This window comes from Vulpes lagopus, chromosome 11 (genome assembly GCF_018345385.1).
Source record: "Vulpes lagopus strain Blue_001 chromosome 11, ASM1834538v1, whole genome shotgun sequence".
Taxonomy (NCBI): domain Eukaryota; kingdom Metazoa; phylum Chordata; class Mammalia; order Carnivora; family Canidae; genus Vulpes; species Vulpes lagopus.
The window spans coordinates 99503592-99528727 of record NC_054834.1 but is presented as its reverse complement, the minus strand read 5'-3'; the positions used below and the strand labels follow the sequence as shown (position 1 = coordinate 99528727).

At 33.8% G+C, this 25136-nt stretch overlaps 1 protein-coding gene across 2 annotated transcripts in view; it reads right to left on the bottom strand.

Moving 5' to 3' along the window:
- The window catches only part of MTX2 (metaxin 2), a 65243-nt gene that overhangs the window by 13041 nt on the left and 27066 nt on the right, over window positions 1-25136 (bottom strand). For both annotated transcript variants that reach the window (XM_041722681.1, XM_041722680.1), the window contains 3 exons: window positions 5390-5462; window positions 1654-1730; window positions 408-500 (listed from right to left, as the gene is read on the bottom strand). In XM_041722681.1, coding sequence (XP_041578615.1) covers window positions 408-500; window positions 1654-1730; window positions 5390-5462 — 243 coding nt within the window. The remainder of the gene's footprint in view (window positions 1-407; window positions 501-1653; window positions 1731-5389; window positions 5463-25136) is intronic.

The window sequence follows — 25136 nt, the reverse complement described above, 5'->3', positions numbered from 1 at the left end:
CTTTATAAAAGTCACATATATTTGAATTTTTCCACCTCTAGCTAATGTTGCTATACAGAATTATTATATTTAATTAATGGTAGTACTTCCTAAAAGTATTTCTTATTCACATAGTATATCTAAATGCCGCTGAAGTATTTTACAGATACTATTTAAGTAAAACTCCCAAGGCCAAAGTCAAATAATGATTGGTCAAGAATCACTCCTTTCTACAAATAGAAAAAAACCATATCTGAAAATGTCAGACAACTTATTCAAACATAATAACCAAATAATTTCAGTACCCATCCTAGGCCTAGAATTGCTTGACTATATTCCTATTTCCCAATAACTTTAAAATAACCCATAAGACATGATCTTTTATGAGAGGAAAGCTTCTTTTCAAGGTCTATTATCTTCTATTATACCTCTGCAGTCAACAGCATATTGTTGACCAATTCCATGTAGGCTTTCATTTCTGCTTTTTGGACTTCATCCAGCCCATCACTAAGAGAATGGCCCTAAAGGAAATTTTAAAAAATTTAAAAGAGCATCATATTAAATAGACAAAAACTTTCAGTTATCTTACTACCAAGTAGTATCAATGTTTTTACTTCATCGATGTTTTTACTATAAATGTCTAATAAATTTCCAAAATATCTAAAATAAAATTTTACATGAAAAAGTTAATACTCCATCACTACAAAATATTGATAAATATTAATAAATATTAATGGCATATTTATATGCCATTATAAAAATGTATCTTTCAATAGACAAAATTACATTATCAATTATTTCACAAGAGAAAAAAACAAGAATGGTCAGTAAACCTGCGGTTTTTCTTTTTTTTAGAGACTAACCTTATTAGTAATAAATGCCAAAAGACTGATATTTATTGTTGCTTATTAAGTGATCAAAGGTGAAAAAGAAAGCTAGTAAAAGTATAGGGAAAGAGACACTAATTTAAAAATTCTAAAATACTATAATAATGAGTAGATGCATAAAATGGTATAACCCTTCAGTTCAATCCAGCCATCTGTGGTGAGACTTTAAAAATGTATATAATATCACAGTATCACGCTTAGGAATTTATCCTAAGGAGATAATCTGACAAGTGTACAAAGCCATCTGTAGAAGAATATTTATCTTAACACTCAATAAGAGCCAAAAACTGACAATTTAGGTGTCCATCAATAAAGGCTTAAGTAAATAAATTATAAAACATCCATACAAAAGAATACTATACAATAATTTAGAAGGATGATATGTTACCCATAATGTTAATGGAGGTTGTCCTTATAACCACTAAAACCTAAACTGAATTCAAATGTATACACTAATATGTTCAACTTCTAAATATATCCTATGTCTACCTTCTCAAATGTTAACCTGACATTTTGTAACAACCAAAGTTTCCATTTGTGACCAAAACTCGTGTGAGTTAGAATATTATCTACCATTTTGTAAAGATCAAATTACATCTTTAGCTATTGATTTACATTATGGGGAAAAAAAAAAACTTACGCTTTAGAAATATTTCTCCACTAGTTTATATTGGCATTTTATAAAACTAGGTTAAAATCAATACAAATGTTAAGACACACTTAACAATGATGAATGACTTATTTAAGACTAACTGTGATCAAATATATTTAATATCTTTTTTATTACCTTGGCTTTAACGAATTGGACTATTGGACCAAGTTCTGATACTACTTGATTTCCTACATGAATAAAAGGTACTTTACCTGTGGAAGAAAAAAAAAAATGTATGAAAACACTTTCAGTAAATTAAAACAAAAATAGAATCTGTTTTATTAATATGCTGATTTCATAACCCTATAACTTTTGAAAAGTATAGTTAAATGTGTATGTGAAATTCTATAAGTTTTTAAACAAGTACTGATTAATTTTAAAAGAAAAAGGAGATTCATTTCTAGAGTTCTCACTTGTATGTGATAACTGATCACAATATTCCCTTTTTAGAACTAACACTAACAAATCGCTATATAGCAGCAGTAAATACTAATTATTCAAATTAAAAGAACCAAGGCAGGACATTGGTCCACAACCACTATTAGATTTAAAAGAAATGTAATGGGGCGTTCTCTTCAGAATACAATGAATCAATCTGTACTTTAAATTACATTTAAGAAGACTTCTTTTTTATATCTACTTTTAAATCTTAGACACCATTAAGTTCAATATTTTAAGCATATAATGGTATAATAATAAATGTCTTTGACTAAAAAAATATCAGGCATTAAGAGAACTAACAATCTTTGAAGGTATGATAGTTTATGAATTATAATACAAAGTATGTTCCCAGACACATCTGAGGAAAAAGAAATAAGTATGCTTATAAAAACTGGCTTCTCTAACTAACTGTCACATTAAAAAAGTATTTCATTTTTATAAATACTAATAGTTGATGAAATTATCAGAGATAATGAAATAGTCTCCAAATAGCAATAAAGTTCACCCCAAAAGCTAGAGGATGAAACTTGCTATCAGACCTAGTTCAAATAGAGTTCACACTAACAGCAGGCTTCTTCATGGTCCTTTTTAACAGATTCACTCCTCTCTGTCTCACTCAGGCCAAGGGTAATGGATGAGGTGCATAGCACCAACAAAAGCTTCAGTCTATATCCATAGGATAACATGCATTACAAAAGAAAGGCAGGCCCCTTCAGGGAAATAACAACTCAATAGATATATTTAGAAGACATTTCCATATTACCAATATAAAAACACTGAATTCCACAGTTCTTTTTCCTACTGCTTTATAAATCTTGCAAAAAAGAATTTATCTAGAGTATTAGGTCATACTGTTTTTTAACTTGGTATAAAATCTTTGTAAGTACAAAATGCTAGAAATAGTGCAGGTCCTCTGAGATAAAATGATCTGAGAATGAAAACGATGTGTGGATAAATGCCTAAACTGAAGGCTATTTTTAGGTTTTAACACTTTGAAAGCCAAGTATATTTCTCATTTTCAATATTCAGTTTGCCTTCTTGGAAGAAGGAGTTTGTATTTTCTTTCTCTTTCTTTCTTTCTTTCTTTCTTTCTTTCTTTTTCTTTGTTTCTTTTCTTTCTTTCTTTCTCTCTCTCTTTCTTTCTTTCTTTCTTTCTTTCTCTCTCTCTCTCTCTCTCTCTCTCTCTCTCTCTCTTTCTTTCTCTCTCTCTCTCTCTTTCAGATTTGCTTTATTTATTCATGAGAGACACAGAGAGGCAGAGAGAGAAGCAGGCTCCGGATGGGGAGCCCAATGCAGAACTCGATCCCAGGACCCTGCGTTCACACCCTGAGCCGAAGACAGACAATCAACTGTTGAGCCACCAGGCACCCCTGTATTTTCTTTAAAAAAAAAAAAAATGCTTTCAGTAGATTCTGAAGCAGGAAAGCAGTGTGGGTAATCAACTGAGTATTCAAGTATGTCTAAATATAAAGAAATATATAAAAATCAAGGCAACAAATTAGAAGTGAATAATGTTTTTTGTCACTTGCCTGATTTAAAGTGGAGCCAATGTTATATCCTTATTGCAGGTATCAAGCAAAAGCACGGTAAGACATTTATTCTCTGGCATCAATCAGAGATCATTTAAAAAAAAAACTGAGGGCTCTATTTCTTATTTTAAGCAGAATAATCATTTTTAGAACTTTGGTTTTTAAAGGAAGCAAAAAGAAAACAAGTTTGTAGATTCAGAAAATACTAGAAATAAAAAGAGCCCTGCATACCATCTAATCCAACCATTACACATTACAGATGAAGTCACTGAAGCTCAAAAAAGAGAAGTGAAATTTCCCAAGAAAATTGTTAATATGTGACAGGGTCACAGAAGGATTAGAGTAAAAATTTCCTAACCCTTAGCCAAGAGTGACTTGATTTCTGACCACTCTGTGATGCTCTCTGCTTTAAAAATCTACCATAGCAAGATCAAGCAAACAAAACATACTACTCATCACCCAAAATCATATGATAAAAGAGAATAATACTAGAGTGATGATAAAATTTAAATAAATGCCTTAGTAGAAAGTGTCAGTTTCATCTACCTACAGGAAACTCCTCCTATGAATGTATGTATGAATGTGTGTAGGTCTTATAGCCTCTATATTTGTCTTTCATACGGTCTATTAAAAAACCGATATCTAGCTAGGTGATAACTTAGTACAGCCATCTTAGGAAATAGGTGGATGAACTCTATGGCTTCTCCTCATTTGCCAAAGACATCAACTTTAGTATTAGATTATTAAGTTTTTTTATATGTGTAGCTACACTTTTTGCATGACTACATAAAGGAAAAAGATGGGACAAAACCCAATATAATTCACCAGAATTCAGAAAGTTTATAAAACGTACATTCAAAATTAACAGAAAATGAGTCAGTTAATGGTCTTCAACAATCTAAAATATGTCTACATTTACAAGATTAGAAACTTTTTATGGAAATGTTTTAAAATGTAGATTCATAAATCTGTAAGTGTAGATGTATTAATGTAGAATTTTCAGTGTGTGTGAGGCTGTCTTCACAGTTTTTGACAATTACCACTTTAAGAACCTAAGATGAAAAGAAAGCGTTTTACACATTTCTAAGTTATCTTCGGAGTGAGAAGATATGTAAATGTCTCTCTGAAAAGCAATGTAGCACACTTATCCCAATCATTTGGACTTAATGGATTTACCCATAAAGGAGTAATTCTGTGTTATTATTGCAAAGTAAGATCCATAATTATTATCCATACCAATTCTAGTTAACATTTATTTATCAGCTTTATGGCACTATATTTTTATATTAAAAATTATCTAAACCATATTTATTTAAAACTGTACCTTAAACTACTAATACATGATACACAGAAAAGGCAATACTGATTATAAAAAATAGCAGAAAGGCTAAAATCTTAATAAGTATCTTAAAACTTGTTGAAATAAAAATTAAACAAAAAAAAATAATGAGAAACCAAAAGCATTCAGAGATGACCTTAAGATCTTTGACAAATTATTCCACAATCTCTATTCTTCCCTCTGTTTAATATAAGAACATAGTTTAGAGAACCATGTTTAAAAACCAATGGACTCATTAATACTAAAATTTGTTTTCTGAAGTAGAAATAGTCTTATGTAAATATGACTGGGGATATCTGAGATTATGTATTTTCTTAATATTTACTACTTAAAGCAATTTCTATAACTTTCCAGTAACTGACTATGACCAAAGAGTTGAAATGAGCAGCAATGTCCACCCAAGATTATCAAGTTTACAACTGTTACTTTACAAAACCATGGGATAATTCTTCAAAGGGTAAATAAGTAAACAAAAATAGGCATTTTTAAAATATAGGTATAAAAATGGATTATCACTACAATTTATCAATGTAGAATATTAACAGAATTTTTGAAAACTTACCAGATGGAGACATATATTCTGCATTTGCCCTACAAACCACTTTGATAGGCAGATTACACATTTGCAAAAAGGCCTACAAATCAAGAGAAGCATAGTTAGCCTAGTGAAAGTATATACATATTTGAACACAACTTTTATTTTCTAAACTTAAGTAATAGTTCATATATAGCACTTTATAGGAAAAGAATAGACCAATTTAAAGCAAAAGATTTGTATTCCAAACAAAATAAAAAGGCATTTCAATACTAAAAAAAATCAGTATGACTTAGACACCAGTAAATGTATGACACTTTAAGCATTTATACGCACTTAAAAAAATGTAAATTATCCACACTTATTTTACTGCATTAGTTTATAAGTCAGCAATACTATATATTGCTTTTATTTTCTTCAATGATGACGGAAGTCCACATTTTATAAGGTATTGCTTAATTCCATTTCTCTTTATGGGTTCTTCCTTTCTTGTCTTAGGAGAAAACTCTCAAAATGTTATTTACTACTTCCAAGTTCTCTCCTATAATTCTCAATATTCTAACATGTGGCTTTTATTGATCACTAATTCACTTTTTAAAGACATAAATTGCTGATTTTCACTTTGTTTATAGTAACAAAAACTTCATGAGCAACTTAAAGGTCTAACAATAAGGAACAAGTAAATCATTTACGGTAAATCCAAATCATAGAATGTTATGCAATCACTTTTAAAAACCATGAATTATATCTTCATAGATGGCTGTCTGAATTAAGTTTACTTCCCAGCTTCCCTTAAGAATGGATGTGACCAATGTCTAAATTCTGGCCAAAGGGACTTAAAGTTCTGGGCCACTGCTGTGAAGTTTCTTTAAAAGGAAAGGGATGTGGTCTCTCCACTTTTTTTCTTTTCTGCTCACTAGAATATGAAAACGATGATTATAGCCACAGCAGTCAAACTGAACCATGAAATAGGAGCTGTGAACTGAAGATGGCAGAGCAACAAGAGTAAAGAAACCTTGTTCCTTGGGCAGCCCCGGTGGCGCAGCAGTTTGGCGCAGCAGTTTAGCGCTGCCTGCAGCACGGGGTGTGATCCTGGAGACCCCGGATCAAGTCCCACATCGGGCTCCCTGCATGGAGCCTGCTTCTCCCTCTGCCTGTGTCTCTGCCTCTCTCTCTCTTTCTCTCTCTCTGTGTGTCTCTATGAATAAATAAAATCTTTAAAAAATAATAAAAAAAGAAAAAGAAACCTTGTTCCTCAATAATCATAGTCACCGAAACTGGATTACCTGTGTTTATAAGAAAAAGAAATAAACTTCTATCTTTTAAGTCAGTTATTTTGGATTTTCTGTAATTCACAGCCAAACCAAATTCTAATTCACCAACAATTACTGTTTCTAGCTTTAAACATCACCTCAACCAAACAACAGTTGATTCTTCTGTGTCTGTGTAAATGTTCAATGTCCTCTAAATACTGTAACCTGTGCTTTCAAATTATAACAATGACAGTGAACAACTTGACTGACCCACAAGCGTAGACTAGTATCAAAATCAAATGGAAGGCTTATTAAAACACAGATTGCTAGAAATGGAAAGATTAGAGACAATAAATATCAGTAGCTCTTTCAAGAAGAATGGTTAAGAAGAGATTAGAAGGGTCTTCCTTCTATTACATATGTATCTGTACCCGATGAGAAAGAAAGGCTGAGTTTGTTAAAACATAAACAGAAAAGTTTAAAAAAAAAAAAAAAAGGCAGCGGAAACACACTGAACTGACAAAAAAACAAGTAGAATAACAAGCATACAAGATCCATGAGAAGGTAAAAAGGGATGTAAGAGCACAGGTTTTTGTCAGAAAATAGGACACTTTTTCCACTCTAATGCAAGGGGTGGTTAGAGTCAGTGATTACAACTTGATAAGCAAGAAGGACAAGAAAATGAGAGAACATTCACATTCTATGAAATGGGAGAAGAAATCATCTGCTGAGAATGAAGGAATAAAAGGGGATTGAGGCCTATAGGAAAGAACAAAAGAATTTGAAAGAACTACTTAATATTATCTTCTCAAATGTCTGAATAATATTCCCTTGTTAGTTAACAATTACACTGCTATAAAAATAATAAATATTGTATATTTTGCTGAACAAAATATACAGTGGTTGCTGAACAAAATACACAGTGGTAACTGTACTAATCGCTATTCCAAAAAGCTATTACTTCACTAAAAAAGATTAAGCAAAATAGTAAGATTCTGCAATCAAAGCCATGTTTCCAGTCCTGTGAATTTCTTACTTTTTTACTAAAATATAACTGGTTGCATTTTTAAGATTTTATTTATTTATTCACAAGAGACACAGAGAGAGGCACAGACACAGACAGAGACAGAGGGAAAGGGAGAAGCAGGTTCCCTGCCGGGAGCCTGATACAGGACTCATCCCAGGACCCCAGGATCACGCCCTGAGCTGAAGGCAGACATTCAAACACTGAGCCACCCAGGCATCCCTAACTGGTTGCATTTTGACCAATTTAGTAACACTCAACTCCCCACAGACCTCAACTAATGGCATAATTCTAATTAGTCAAAGATTAATTTTACATTTACTACAATTACTCTTCAACCCCAATTCAAAAGAAATTTTACGAATTAACCTACAGTTCACAAAGAAGTCTGATGTCATAAACACAATATTTTCATCCAAACATTAAAAATGCATAACAGAACATTACTAGGACTGTCTTTGAGAATATAAAAACTTTAAATCTAAACCAGGCTTTGATTCAAATATTTTCCCTTTCTTTTGTAGGATGCAAAAAAGATTCCTGAGAGGTTCCCAAACTTTCACTTTCCATCTCTTATCAGCTCCCAAATAGCTGATACACCAGCTATTTAGGTTGGCATGATACACCAACCTAAAACACATTTTATTTTCAATTCTGAAATTGCAGTCTTCATATATTTATTCTTATGTAAATCCACAGAAAAATTAATTCTAATTAAATAAGGAAATTTAGGATAACTCCGCTAACTCCTATTCTTCAGCTGGATACTTTATTCCAAACCAATTCAAGTGATTAACAATACAAAATAATTTGCATCAAAAACTGAGCACATAATATCAGAATGTATAATTGTGCTAATACGGTAGCCACCAGTCACCTGTGACTATTTAACTTAAATTTAAATGAATTAAAATTGAATAAAATTTTTAATTCAGTTCCCCAGTCACACTAGCCATATTTCAAGTGCTCTACAGCTACATGTGGTGAATGGCTACTGTATTTATTGGACAGCACCAATAACTGAACATTTACATCGTCACTGGAAGTTCTTTTAGACAACATCGATCTAACATTTTTTATTTCCTAAAAAAAAAAATAGTAATATCAGATCATGGATAACCATGAAGAACTGAAGTTACACATTTATCTCTGCAATCTTTCAAAAATTCTATTAAAATAAGGGCGCTTGGGTGGCTCAGCTGATTGTCTGTTGGACTCTTGATTTCAGCCTAGATTATGGTCTTGGGGTCATGAGATGGAGCCACATATCGGGCTCTGCACTCCTCAGGGAATCTGTTTGAGATTCTCTCCTTCCCTCTCTCTCTACCCCTCTCTCCCCACGTGTTTTCTTTCCCTCTCAAATAAATAAACAAATCTTTAAAAAAAAAAAAAAATTCTAGGGTGCCTGGATGGCTCAGTTGGTTAACTCTCTGTCTTCTGCTCAGGTCATGATCCCAGAGTCCTAGGATCAAGCCCTATATTGGGCTCCCTGCTCAGCAAGGAGTCTACTTTTCCCTCTCCCTCTGCCCTCCACTGCTCATGCTTGTGCCCTCTCTCTCTCTCTAATAAATAAATAATTTTTTAAAAAAATTCTAAAATAACAGTGAAGAAACAGAAAACTGATAAACCCAGGATTACACAAAGAAGGGGGACAGGAGACCGAAGCAGACCAGAAATGTCTGCCCATTTGTCAGATGGGAGAGCAGACTTAACAGGGCAGAGGAAGCTAAAATCTTAGAGTATGCAAAGGGAAAAAAAAAAATCAATGCATCCACCTCACAGAAACTAGGAAGATTCCATCCAAAACTGGAGGCAACAACTACCACAGAAGGCAGAGGTGAGGTTAAGGACTAAAAATAAGAAGGGTGGCTGAAAGTGTGTATAAGCATCACAGAACTAGTCTGCCTCCAACTTGGCAGGAAACTGAGGTTCATTTTCTGAAGAAACTGAACCAGCAAGACTCCTGACTCAAGTGTCAAGAACAGCGGACAGCCCTGGGTGGGTGGGGTGGGGGTGCTACCCTGAAAAGAGTAAGAGTTAAGTGAGAATGCACACACTGACTGAAGAGACCCAAGCACCCCTCTCCCTTTCAGCTCCCATATACTAGCAACCAAATTAATAAGTCCCTCCAAGATAAGAGAGAACTGTAGAAAAGTCCTATAAATGCTGACAGTTTGAGGAGGGGTGGGAGAAGATGGGATAGCACCCAACAAAAAAGGCACCTCATTATGCAAGCAGTCTACTGTAAAGCCTACATGTCAAAAAGTCCCTCATCTCCCCCTCAGCTTTCTAGTACCTCACTCTCAAATATAAGCTGTTAGCACCGGCCAAGAGGTATTTAAGGAAAGCCTTGAAAATAAAAATAGCCAAAATAAGCCACAAAAAAGGAAATGACAGGGAAGAAAAACTGCAGAAAAAAGAAAACTTTAAAGAAACATTATAATGGTTAATATTCATTGAGCATTTACTGCTATATGCCAGGTACTTGCATAAGAGCTTTGCCTAGAGGTAAGTACAACAAATATGCTTATTATAATACGGGAACACACAAACATACAAAGAGTTTAAGGGATGTGATCATGGCATACAGGAAGTAAGAAAGCAAAGAAGGGAAAGAAAAGGGGAAAAAAGAAAAGTGGAGCATACAAAGGACTGAGCAAATAGATGACACTCATGTCTCAACAGCAATTCTGTTGATAATACAAGGCCCTAAAAACACTACAGAAAAAATCTTGCCAACCTAAAATTCTACATGTGGCCAAGGTATTTATTAAGTATGAAGACAGAATAAAAGTAGTATCATATAAGCAAGGTCTTTAAATTTTTATTTCCCATGTACCCTTCCCTAGGAAGCTAATGAAGAATGTGCTGCACAAAATAGAAATAATAAACCAAGAAAAAAAAAATACAGGATCCAGAGAATAAGGAATCCAACATAAAAGAAAAGCAAAAAGAATTCCATGGATGATGATGAATAGCAGTCATAAGAAAACAGCTCTGAAGCCAGCAGAGGGGGAAAAAAAAAAAACTGTTCCAATTAGAGTAGAAGGAACAAGAGTTTCAAGGGTAGTATTTCTGAGAGAAGTGAAAAGAAAGAATCTGATGTATTTGACCACTGTGAGGGGGAATATTACAGTTCAGAGTTTAGGAGAGAAAACTACCCAAATGAATTAAATAAAACGATTATTAACTGGGGGTGGGGGCAGGGTGGAGAGGTGGAGGGGTCATACAGAAAGAATATGTTCAGGGCACCTGGGTCACTCAGTCAGTTAAGCATTTGCCTTTGGCTAGGTCATGACTCCTGAGATTGAGCTCTGAATGGGGCTTCCTACTTCTCCCTCTGCCCCTCGTCCTATTCATGCTCTCTCTCAAATAAAAATCTTAAAAAAAAAAAAAAAAAAGGAAAAAAGGATATGTTCATACTGAGCCACTCAACTGAGATCAATATTTACATTCTAATTATAATGTAAACACTGAATACTAATTTAACCAAAAAACTGAAAACATAACTGGGAAGATGGGGAAGAAGAGGAAGGGAGTTGTAGGAGGGGAATTTCATACTGGAATTCAATAGATACCTTTAAAATTTTTAATTGAACTAATAACACAAGCATCTTAAAAATACAGAGGTAAACACCTAGAAAAATAACACAGCTGAAAGAACTGAAAGCTGGTTGCCTCTGGGTATCCAGATTTGGGGATGGGATATGGGGGGGATAGTAGACTGCATGCGTGCATGTTTGTGTGTATGTAAGATAAGCCTCTCATTACAGGTGGGAGTATAAATTAATCCAACTACCTTGAAACTGTCTGGTAATTACTACTAAGCATATGCCTACCGTATCAGACAATAATTCCATTCCCAGAAATATACCTCTCCCCCCATTAACCTACATGTACTAGAATGCTCACAGCAGCTTGATCCATAATAATCAAATACTGGGGACTCAAATGTCTATTAATAAGAGTAGCAAATTTGATTCTAAAATTCCTAATTCTAAGCTAAAAAGGATATCCAATGTCACCAATTGTTAGGAGAAAGGAAAAAAGTAAGTACAAAAGGATTATATTTTTTTCTTGACTCTGAATTCTTTAGAAAGAACATGGAGAACTTTTAAATCAGAGAAATTCTAGAAATAGTCCCAGAAGATGACACCTGCAATAATCCATGAAGATTCTAAGTTCTAGTTCTTCGGTAATTGCTTCTGAATCCTATCTTCTGGGAATCATGGCTCAGATTTTTTTGTAAAAAATGATTTTGAAAATTAAAATATATTTTATTTGCATTAAGTGAAAGCAAAGCCAAAAGTATAAAGAACAAGAACAATCTGCTACCAGTCAATTCAACCCTTACAAATAACCTTAAATCCCAGATTCAAAAGTGTTATTATAAATAACAATGCCACTGCTTTGATTTGATTATAAAACTAGCACTTTAAATGTTGAGAAAACCCTTTCAAATGCTGTAGATAACAGAGTATCAGAAATACAGACAGGGACCCTATTACAGCAATCTTTCAGTAACATGGTAGTTAAGCTTCTGATTCTTCTTGATACTTATTTCAGATGCTTCTGTCTTCTAAAACTAGCATTTACTATGGTAATTCCCAGTTATGTGCCAGATAATGATTATTGGCTCGATAAATGAACATGAAAATCTGAACAATACATCAAATCACAAAATGAAGACTAAAGAAGTCTAAAACCCAGTAAATCTTCTAGTTGTAATCCTATGTGAATTTTTTTAATGAAGCAACAGAAACTTCTAATAATAAAAACAATTTTTAAGAGGCTGCTTAGTCAATATTCAAAACATAAAATTTATACTCAACCACTGGCTGGAGTATAAATCAATGGAATCTTTTATAAGGGTAGTTTGGCAACATTACAAATATCTTAAACATATATAACCTTTGACCCCACAGCTGTACTGCTAGAAATCCTACAGTATACTTATACTATACTTATAATATTTATACTTATAACAGTAGCCTAATATCCATCAGTAAGAGATTGATTCTGTAAACTGTGGTGAATCCATCAATGGAATATTTGTAGTCTTCAGAAAAGAGAATAGGGTCACTCCCCAAGTGAACTTCTCATACTAAACTCCAAAAGACATTTCTCATCTGGAATCTTCTGTAAGGGTTACTGAATGACAGGAGACAACATAATGCCAAATGAAAAATTGCTTTTTATGTTATTTTTCTTCTAAAGGTCTGGAGTAAAATATTAAAACACAATTCAATAAGGCCTACAAAAGGCTAATTTATTTGATCCAATACGTAGCTTCCTGTGAACTAACTTGATAGAAAGACCCAATTCTGATTATCTAGAAGAATGAATGGCAAGTATTTATGCATTCATCCACATACCTGATACAGACTTACTAAGCAGCTATTACGTATCACCACTATTGTAGGCACTGAGAATAGAACAAGTGAACGAACATAAAGTCTCAGCCTTCATGGAGTTTACATTCCAATGGAGACAGATGAAATTAGAAAACACATATGGTGATTCCTGCTACTTAGAAGTACAAAGCAGTATGAAGGTATTGCTATTAGATGTAGAGTGGTCAGATAAGGGCTCACCAGAAAGCCACTGTCAGTTAGTCCTTTAAAATCTGAGCAACTTGGGATGCCTGGATGGCTTAGTGGTTGAGCGCCTGCCTTCGGCCCAGGGCATGATCCTGGAGTCCTGGGATCAAGTCCCACATCAGGCTCCCTGAATGGAACCTGCTTCTCCCTCTGCCTGTCTCTGCCTTTCTCTCTGTGTTTCTCATGAATAAATAAACATTTTTTTAAAAAAATTTAAAAAAAAATCTGAGCAACTATGGTCCAATCTTCAGGAGATTTAAAATAAACATGCAGGTCTTATAATTCTTATAAATTACAATTAACATAAGGTAAACAGAATATTAATATGAGGAAAATCCCGTAAAACAAAACACTTCAAAAATTGTGCATATCTAGTTTAAGTCTTTGTTCCCAAAGAAATATACCAGAAATATTTCAGAAAGAATCTGGAGGAGCAAACCTAATTGAAATTAAATTTAAAGCCAAAAAATTACCAATATCTTTTACAGAAAACAATGAATATTATGCTTCCTCACAGGAGAAAGAAAATAGAATCTATAACAGTAAAAATCAAATATCTTGATTTTTGATTTATAACATGAAATATCAAATATCAAAAAAAAGAAGTATCAAATATCTTCTTTTAATTGCATTATGTTAACCAAAACCAAAACCAAAAAAGGTAAATAAAAATATTTAGTTCATAAAATGATGAGAAGGGCTAAACCCTGGTTGAACAGAAACACAGCCAGCCAACAAACACAGGCCTGCCCTGGTTACTACATTTGCATAGGGAGAAAGCTGCAAATCTCATGGCAACTCTCCTTCCCATCATTTAGAGCAGGGCAACTTTCTATTGTCCACACCACTCTTATGACTGGGTGACCATCAGCACATTCCTACTCCTTAATTGTCACTGGTTAAGTGCCTAGCATAACCTAATGGATCCTAAAAGAGTACAGACTTAAGAAGCACGCTGTTTAAGTGGAACACGAGGATATCTTCTGAAAAATGTATATCCTTGGGGTGCTTGGGTAACTAAGCATCCAAATCAGGTCTTGATCTTAGGCTCACGAGTTTAAGCCTTGAGTTGGGCTCCACAATGGGTATGGAGGAGGAGGAGAAGGAGGAAGAGGAAGAAGAGGTGTGAGGGGAGGAGGGAGAAGAGGAGGAAGAGGAAGAAGAAAAATGAAAATTCTCTGTATCAATTCTCAGTATAGGGATATGATCCCGGGGTCCTGGGATGGAGTTCCGCATCGGGCTCCCCACAGGGAGCCTGCTTCTCCCTCTGCCTGTGTCTCTGCCTCTCTCTGTCTCTCATGAATAAACAAGTAAATAAAATCTAAAAAAAAAAGAGTCAGTATAGAACAGTAAGACTTAACAGAGCAGAAGTCTCACAGTGAGACATCTCTGGATAGAACCTTGGTGACTGTTAGCTTGAGAAAGTTCCTTTAACTCATAAGCGTTCTCATTTCTAAAAAGACTACAATTAATTAAACTGATTAACTGAGGTACTAAAGTAAAGCATCTTATATACCATCTGGCACACAATAGTTCAATAAATATAAGGTATTATTAAAATTAATAGTAATAATATTAGTAACAATAAATACTCATTTATCCATTTGCAAAGGAAAAAAGACTTGGTGATTTCAAAAGAAAGCTGACTTCACTTATTACCCCTTAACACCTCCTTAAGAGGAAAAAAGTAAATAATTATACACTGTACTTCAGTTATATTTGTTCCTTTATAATCAAAACAGCAAAATTGTACATAAGATAAAAATCCCTAAACAGATATTAAAAGGATAAATTAGGGAACATAACCAAAAGTATGTTTAAAGAATAATAAGGTAAAGAGTAAATATATGATTTCTATGTTTGCAGTATGTACCTTCTATCAAATCTTTTAAACAAGGCAAAAACAAGGGTATAAAGATGTCCTGATATTAACACAAACTTTTATGAATAATTTTTCAAAGTCGTACATACTGATGAAACTGATAAATGAATTGATAAAATACCTCCAAACTGTAAGCTCTGTGAGCACACACTGACCATGTCTACTTCATTCACTACTTTATCCTCAGCATACTATACATTCTCATGTAACATTTGCTCAATGACTAGGCCATAGATTTTCACAATAATAAATGAAAACATACCTAAATTTGTAGAAAAACTAGTGAGTTACAACAAAGATTAGTATTTTGTTATTTTATGGAACCAAAGCTCACTGCATTAAAAAGTTAGATGTAACTCCTGTTAAATTCAGTTATTTTTTAAAAATCAATAACATGGGGATCCCTGGGTGGCTGAGTGGTTCAGCACCTGCCTTCGGCCCAGGGCGTGATCCTGGAGTCCCGGGATCGAGTCCCACATCGGGCTCCCTGCATGGAGTCTGCTTCTCCCTCTGCCTGTGTCTCTGCCTCTCTCTCTCTGTCTCTCATGTATGAATGAATAAAAACTTAAAAAAAAAAAAGTTTTAAAAATAAAAATAAAAAATCAATAACATGACAACTACATCAATAAGCAAATATTATTTTAGAAAAATTGTTAATAGGAATTTCACTTAAAAATTATCAGAAACCACAATTCAGTGAGCATAAATAGCTTTAAACAGAGAAAATCTGGTCTCAAAAACATGAAATGCTATTGAGAGCACATATGAGACAGATCACATCAGAGTATGCCAAGAACTACTTTTGGAATATTTGACTCAACTTTAGATACATCAACATCTGACAGCTGTAGAAATAAAATCAAGTTCAGAAAGAAAGCAACAAAAAAGATAACCAGAATAGGAAAAGATACAAACTCTCCCTGTTAGAATTAAATATAAATAAAACTAAGTTGTAAGGCCAATATTAAGCATAAGGAGCTATAAAACAGACAAAGGCACAGAGAATAATTTCTATAACTCAAGAATCTAAAGCAATACCAGTCACATTTTTGGCACTCAATGAACACTTTGGAAGTAAAGAAAGGAAACTTTTTTTTTTAGTTCCTATAATCCTTTTAAAAGTTTTATTATTTATAAATAAATATTCCCAACTGAGAAAAATAACAACAAAAAACTCCAACAAATTTAAAATTCTTAGGATACGCTAAATAGTAGATGGCAAGGATCTGAAATGTATTCATTTTGATAAACTAATAGTAACCCAATATTGGATCATTTACCAATAATCAGCACCATCTTCTTTCCTCTTCTTTATTCCAAAACCAAAATGAACATTTACTTGTCTTACAAGTTAAATACTTAAGAACACTCTGCATTTAAGCAGTAAAATCAACATTGCTTGCCGCTAAAAATATAAAAATAATACAAAATTTGAAAGAATTGTTCTTAAATGTTTAAAAGATTTAAGTACCTTATGCCGACAAATACCATGGAAAGTAAGGGATTATAAACGTAGCTTCTAAATGTAATTAGATCATTTAACAAAGTTATCCAAATTCTAGATAGGGAACAAGCAATTTTCAGTCTAACCATGTAAAAGCTATCCTTAGACAGCAGACCTTGGCTTTTCTTCTTTAGGACAAAGCTTCTATTCATTTCATAATTAAATTTGAAATATTTCACATAAGAATTCACTAAGGACTATTCTAAAGCATGCAATGCCATTTTCAGGGCACAAAATGAAAATGGTTTTGAATTTTAATCCATATCTTGTTTTACCAGTACACAAAAGAAAATCTGTGACAACTGAAGAATTATTTTCCACCTTACTGAAGAAGCATGTTTTAAAATTAAAAACCATGAACAAATCTACCTATGAAATAATTCATTTTTATATCAAACAGCTGCAGACCCTGTAATTGAAATAATGTATCTAAGGTTACAAATGAAAAGTGTTAGGTATCATTCCTTAAGTGACAGATTAAGTTCCTAATCCAGTTAAAGTAATAGCCATATTTGTAGTTTAACATAAATTAAGACTTTAATTATATTTGTGACTATTTTAAACAAAATAACAAATTCCTTTGTACCTGAGAATGTAATTTATAGCAAAGCCAGCTTCATTTTCCAAACCAATCTATTTCACACCGCACAAGTACTCTGGTATAATGGTGTAATGTAATTCTTGTTGTGGAATGTTGAAAGAGTAGATACACTAAAGAGCACAGAAGAGGTTTGAAGATAAATGAAGATGCTATTCATTCAAGGGTAATTTCATCTCAGAACTATATGAAAGATGTTTCATTCACACAGGCTAGTGTATGGCCTCAAATTTAAGTGTATTTTCAGCTCAAATATAATGCTGCTAGATCGATTATGCTGATACTGTATATCTAATAATGAAGAATTCTAGCCCTTTTCTGTTAAAAAAATAGACTGTCATTTTTTCATCTTACTGCTATGTCTTCATTGTTCTGTTTAACAGCAACAAATTTTTAAATCCTGCTTGCTCTTTACTTTTTAAACAGAACAGTATATGGTTGATATTCTAACTTGCAAATTCTCATTGACTGCAGGAAAGTCCATTTTTGCTAAGTTAAATAGATACTTATGTCAACAAACTATTATTCTGTAAAATCATTCATTATTTACTAAAAATGACAACTCTAATAGCCACCTAATTCTATTTTGACAATCTTCATTTTCACAAATCCTGTAAGACTAATTTAAATGTTTCGTATATACTGTACCATTTATATGTTGAGGAATTAATATTAATACTGAAAATGTTTTTAATCTGCCAAATTCTGTTTGCAACTTAAGTTCAATTTTAATTATCTTTTCTGAAGACCATACTTTATATATTTAAATCCTCCAAGTTTTATAAGCATAAATCACCAAAATAATACTGCTGGTATATAAGAGGTGACGTAAGACATTCAATCTGAAGAATTTAAATTCTATAATATCAAGGAAACATCCTACAGCCTCCATTTTTCTCATTTTACTAAAATAACTGAAAAGGATTTTACAGGTTCCCTTATGGAATAAATGTTCCCTAAATTCTCTCTCCCTTTAAGCTTTCCTTTCCTTCTTCTAATCCTGAAGATAAATACAAAAGCCTCATTTTGCAGAGGATGATCAAAGTGGAGGGATGAACAAACCTCGAAAAACTTTTATGCTCTATGAAACTTTAAGTTACATCAATTTAAAAAAAGTCTTTCATAAAACAGTATTCTCTTAATTCTCTATTAAAATATATCCACTGGTGGCATCCTACTTCTATCAGGTTTGAACATACACTTAAAAAAATTGCACACAACCATAAACAATTTGTTTGAAGAAAAAATGTATCCAACCAAACTGAAAATTCAAAAATCATTTCCTCTGTAGTTCTACAAGTTGTCCACTGCAACCATCTGGATGACATGACATGTTTATAGTAGATGTATTTTCAGAATTACTGCTATTTCTCCAGTGGAACAACTGACTCGCAGTCCAAAGGAGACAGAGATACTCCTCTCTCCTACTCTTCCCAATCACTACATGAGGATATTATCATTTAACTGCTAATTAATATGTCTACCTAAAAGGCATCATTTGCTAAAAGGAAAAAGCAAGGGTCAGCTAACAATTTATCAGCAGATCTGACATGTAAGTATTCATGGCCCAGAATTAATAGGGCCTATAAAAATGCTGACTTTTTTTTAAATGATACAACATATTCAACAGAAAAAAAAAAGTTTTTTTGTTGTCTGCCCTTTCATTTTTAGAATAGGGTATTTATTCACGAAAAATAGGGAATAATGAGACTATTAAGTAGAATAGTGATCCTTCCCTTAACCTGAGCCTACATGTTATTCTTACAGGAAGCAAGTATAAAAACTAAGTAAAAAGAACATTTTCTTTTATGTAGCATTCTAATAATGATCATCAGTTTGAGACACTCTCTAAAAATAAGACCAAACTTATACAACAGATTAAGCCATACAAAAAAGGAAAACAAGTTTCTTTTTAAATTAGCTTCATGTAATAAACAATATCCTTTCTAAAACTTACTAGAAAGTAACATTTTATTATATACTTCATAAAATATGTATAAGATACTAATTCAGCATTCAACATCTTGTTATTTCTACTGCTATTTCTATTGCTTTCACTTTTTTCAAAAGAATTTCTCATTTATTATCTAACTTGAACTTCACAATAACTGACAACATAGGTAAGACTGCCTTTATCGGGATCCCTGGGTGGCGCATGGGATCCCTGGGTGGCGCAGCGGTTTGGCGCCTGCCTTTGGCCCAGGGCGTGATCCTGGAGACCCGGGATCGAATCCCACATCGGGCTCCTGGTGCATGGAGCCTGCTTCTCCCTGCCTATGTCTCTGCCTCTCTCTCTCTCTCTCTCTCTCTCTGTGACTATCATAAATAAATAAAAATTAAAAAAAAAAAAGACTGCCTTTATCACATTGCAGAGGTCCAAAAGCTGAGACACATGTTTATCTTTCCCATCTTAATGTAATCTGTAAGTTGTAAGATATAACTTGATGGGAAATGTCAAAAATGATTTTTGAATTAAATGCCTACTTATTTTTTAATAAAAATTCAAAGATATGTGTCACTGGACTGAACTGCTATGCAACAAAATGTTACGACTCTAGACTCCCCGGGTTTGCATTCCAGCTCTGCCAAGTACTACCTATGTAAGTTTGAGCCATCTGCTTAATGTCTCCACTTTAACTCCCTGATTTGTAAAATGGGAATAATACCACTACCCATCTCCTAGAGTTGCTGTGTGGGAAAATCATCTATGACACCTAAGATACATTTAACAAGGCCTGGCACATGGAGTAAGTGCTGTATACATTTTAGCTTCGTTATTATTGCTGTTCTTACTAACATTACCTGCAAAATTCGGATTATAATGGCACCTACCCATTCAGTAGGGATTCAGTTGTTTTAAGGATTAAATGAGTTAATAAGAATTAAGTGCTCAGGGACACCCTGGTGGCTCAGTGACTGAGCATCTGCCTTCAGCTCAGGGTGTGATCCTAGAGAGTCCCGGGGTCCTGGGATCGAGTTCCGCACTGGGTTCCCCACAGGGAGCCTGCTTCTCTGCCTCTGTCTCTCTCATGAATAAATAAATAAAATCTTAAAAAAAAAAAAAAAAAAAGAATTAAGTGCTCAGCATAGCAATGAGCATTTAGGTAGGTACTCAACCAATGCTGCTACTGTCTGTTTACTGCCACAGTCTGGGGGCTCTATGATGTGGGGCAAAGCTCTTAGTTTTAGTTTCCACATCTTTAAAATGAAGTCATAATAGTCCCTTACACCAAGGTTATGGTAAGGACTGAATGAGATACTTCACATAAAAGCTCTCAGTAGAGGGGCTCCTGGGTGGTTCAATCAGTTGAACATCCGCCTTTGGCTCAGGTCCCGATCTTGGGATCCTGAGATCAAGCCTCACATTAGACTCCCTACCCAGTGGAGAGTCTACTTCTCCCTCTCCCTCTGCCCTTCCCCACCCTGCTCATGCTCACTCTCAATCTCTCTCTCAAATAAATAAAATTCTTTTTTAAAAAAAAGCTCTCAGTAGAATACCTTAGACAACAAAAGTATTCAATAAAACTCACTTTTAAAACAAATCTTATTATTTTTTTTAAAAAATACTTTGAATTAAAGCACTCAATATTAACATTTTAATGTTTTTTTTTTTTTTTAATGTTTTTTTTTTTTTTTTTTTATTTATGATAGTCATACAGAGAGAAAGAGAGAGAGGCAGAGACACAGGCAGAGGGAGAAGCAGGCTCCATGCACCGGGAGCCCGACGTGGGATCCGATCCCGGGTCTCCGGGATCGCGCCCTGGGCCAAAGGCAGGCGCCAAACCACTGCGCCACCCAGGGATCCCTCAATATTAACATTTTAGATATGGTATGAATGATTACAAAAATAATGTTCAGACAAATTCAAATATGTCCCCTCAAAAAAATTTTTTAAAGATTTTATTTATTGATTTGAGAAAGAGGGCACGCAAGCTGGGGCGGGGGAGCAGAGAACAAGAGGGAGCAGGAGAGAGACAAGTAGACTCCCACACAGAGAGCAGAGCCCAATGTGAGGCTCCATCCCAGGACCCTGAGATCAAGACCTGAGCCGAAATTAAGATAACTGAGAACTTGATAACTGATAGCTTGTGCTATCGGTTGTCAGACGCTAAACCAACTGAGCCACCCAGGCACCCCTCCAAAAAATTCTTTTTTTTTTTAAAAGATTTTATTTATTTATTCATAGAGATGGAGAGAGAGAGAGAGAGAGAGAGAGAGAGAGAGAGAGAGGAGAGGGAGAGGGAGAGGGAGAGAGGCAGAGACACAGGCAGAGGGAGAAGCAGGCTCCATGCAGAGAGCCTGACATGGGACTCGATCCAGGGTCTCCAGATTACGCCCTGGGCTGCAGGCGGCACTAAACCGCTGTACCACCGGGGCTGCCCCCCTCCAAAAAATTCTTAAACCTAACATTTATTTTAATTACTTCAGTGTGTTAAGGCATTATAAGGCCTGCAAGCTTCCATTCCTCCTGCTGATATTGATTATATACACTTCTGTCAATGAATAGAAGGAAATAATAACCAACATTCATTGCATATTTACATTATGCCACATATTTTTCTAAGTACTTTATATATATTAACACAGTCAATCCTCATGACATCCAATAAAATAGCTTTTATTATATCTCAATTTTACAGATGAAGAAACTTGAAACAAAGAGAAATGTTTAAGGTATACTGTATCTGAAGAGGTCAACTGCCCATTTTACTTGGGAAACTGCTATAAAAGACAGCATTTATCAAATCAGTAAAGTCATAAACTTCTCAAAAGAAAATAATACATTTTATGCAGAAATCTTGCAGGGGAATTCACATGTGAATAGTGTAGTCCATAGTGTATTTCTAGACATGTGTGGTTCAAAACAAGAGCCATCAGCTACATGTGGCTATTGAGCACCTGATATGTGACTAGCACAAACTGAGATGTGCTGTTAAGTAAAAAATACACTTCAGATTCTGAACTTAATATAAAAAAAGTAAAACATCCCATTAATTTTGTACTAATCATATATTAAAATTATAATATTTGGATACACAAGGTTAAATAAAACATGATTAAAATTAATTTCATGTTTCTTTTTACATTTTTTTAATGAGACTACCACCAAATTTTAAACTACATATGTGGCCAACATTATATACATTATATATCTATTGGACAGTGGTTCAGGCTTAGGAAGTAAGACAGTAGTAACAGAGAATTGTTATCAAAGTTCTTTTCCCAATTACACACACAGATTGATTATATATGTATATACATACTGCTGCGCGCACACACACACACTCTGCTCATGAGAACAGAGGAACATGCTACACTAATACTTCACTATTTCCAACATACAAGATTGGTATATGACTAGACTTTGTGGATGAGGGGGGAAAAGTAAATCTAAGAGGAAATAACAGTCCAGGGAAAAATTTATTTTCTTTTAAACTGAAATCATAAGGGTTCCTTTAATCAAAAAAGATCTAACCACTTAGTTCCAGGAATATAATAAATGCCAAGTCTATGTGGTAAGTAAAATTTAAATTTCCTGATGGCTTAACTGGCAGACTATTAAAATATCTGATGCTTGATATCTGGTATCTTCCAGAAAATATCCAGTTTATGGATACCTGTCACATTGTTTTGATCAATTTACACATTTAACTGATTCTTCTAAACGGATACTGGTCCACTATATAGAAGAAAATTACTCCATAAAGTTTACATCAGATATCTGGAAAAGTCACATTTATAGTCATGGCTACTATCAGCTGTCAAGTCAAAGAATATTGAAGAAAACTAAGAATTTTTAATATATGCTGGTTAATTTATCATCTAAGTGACATATGTAGGATAACAAAAAAATTGAAATGGTTAAGCAAATTCTGCATTTTAAAAGGTTCTTTTCTTCTGGTTTTAGTTTTGTTTTGTTTTTAAGATTTTATTTATTTATTCATGAGAGACAGAGAGAGAGAGAGAGAGAGGCAGAGACATAGGCAGAGGGAAAAGCAAGCTCCACGCAGGGAGCCCGGCGTAGGACTCAATCCCAGATCTCCAGGATCATACCCTGGGCCAAAGGCAGCGCTAAACCGCTGAGCCACCCAGGCTGCCCTGGTTTTAGTTTTAATTGGAACTATGATTTGAGAAGCCATGGTAAGAAAGTAAATTAACAGGAACCATAAAAATAGAGTTGCTAAATAAAGTATACACTAAAATTTCTTCTTCAGATTATTTAAAACATTATTATTTTTTTTAATGGTAACATACATCAGTTTGTACTGAAAACTAGTTAATTCCAGAATTTCTCAACATTAAAACTATTTACGTTTGGGACTGGTAATCTTTGTTGTGGAGGGACTGTCTTGGGCATTATAAGATGTTTAACAGTATCCCTGGCATTTACCCAGTAGATGCCAATAGCGTACACTTCAACAGTTATGACAACCAGATATATCTACTGTCAAATGTCTTCTGTTGGGTAGAAATCTCCTACAGTTAAGAACCACTGCTCTATTCCTTGGTGAAAATTACTTCAGCAATTTTAGGGTCTTTTCACAAGGCACCCCCAAACAGCTACAGCAAATCCCATCAAACCATATGCAGAATAGCTTAGGTATATTTCTATTTGCGTGTGTGCACTGGAATGTGTTCTGGAGAAATGTTTTACAGTTTTCATGAAGTCCTAAAAAGAATTATCCCTGGCAATTTAATGGCAATTAAAAAGAGGTTAAGAATTAGTGCTTCAACTAAAATATTCACTGGGTCATGAAGCTATTTTTTCCAAGATAAACAGTGAAAATACTATTTTACACAGAGCAAATAATTTGCTTGTGCTATCAGTTATCAGGCGAAATTGCTTTTACCACACTTATAAACCTTTCACTCAACATTTACTGACTACATCTGGTATGCTACACAGTGTTATTAGTATCTGAAAGCTAAATTTAAATTCACCCTTACCAAGAAAAAAAAAAAAAGATTTATAGCAGTATAAAGTCCATATTTATTGCATATAATCAACTGAGAATTTCTGCTTCTCAAAGGTTAACATAAGAAAAAATACACTAGTTATAATACTAGCATCTAAAGATAAAATAAAGATAAATAAATAAATGTAATTTACATTTTTGGTAAAAAGATTTTAAATAAATCTGAAGGAAACTTAAAGATATTCATAGATACTCATATGAATTATTATCCAAATACATTTCTTTCCATCTTTTCCTTCTTTCCTTGCTTAATGAAAACAAAAATGTTCTAAATGACATGCTATCAAACACAGTAACTAAACACAGAGAGTACCAAGTTGAATAAAAAAATGTGAGATGACCAAGTGCTTTCCATCATGCCTGCAACATAGCAAAATCTCACGGGCCCTTTCTTCCCTTTCTTTCTGTTCTCCAGAAGCTCACAGTCCTATCTCCAAAACTGCCACGTCTTAGGTTTATCTTTTAAGTTATCTTTTAGGCGCTACACAATAAAATCCTCTTTTAGGATTCATAGTTAGCTTACATAGTGATTCAAACTATGTAAGCTAATTAAATAACAGCTACATATGTAAAACATTTGAATAACTTTAATTGTATAATCTCCATAAACATTTCTCTTTTTTTTAAGTGAATTATAGTATATTCATATAGCAGGATAACATATATCAATAAAAATGAGTAAATCAGAGATACATCATCTATCAAAATGGACAAATATAAAAAACAAAGTGCCAAGAAAACAAACATATACAATTTCTTAAATTTACATGAATATAAAAAGCAATCTACGTTACTAGTTATTTTTGTTCCCTCTTTATGTATGCATAGTTATCTATAGTCTAATCATATGATAAGCAAATTCAGGATAATGAAAGAGAAGGGAGAGGGAAACAGAATCAGTGAAGGTTATACAGGGCCCTTTAGCAATATCTGTAA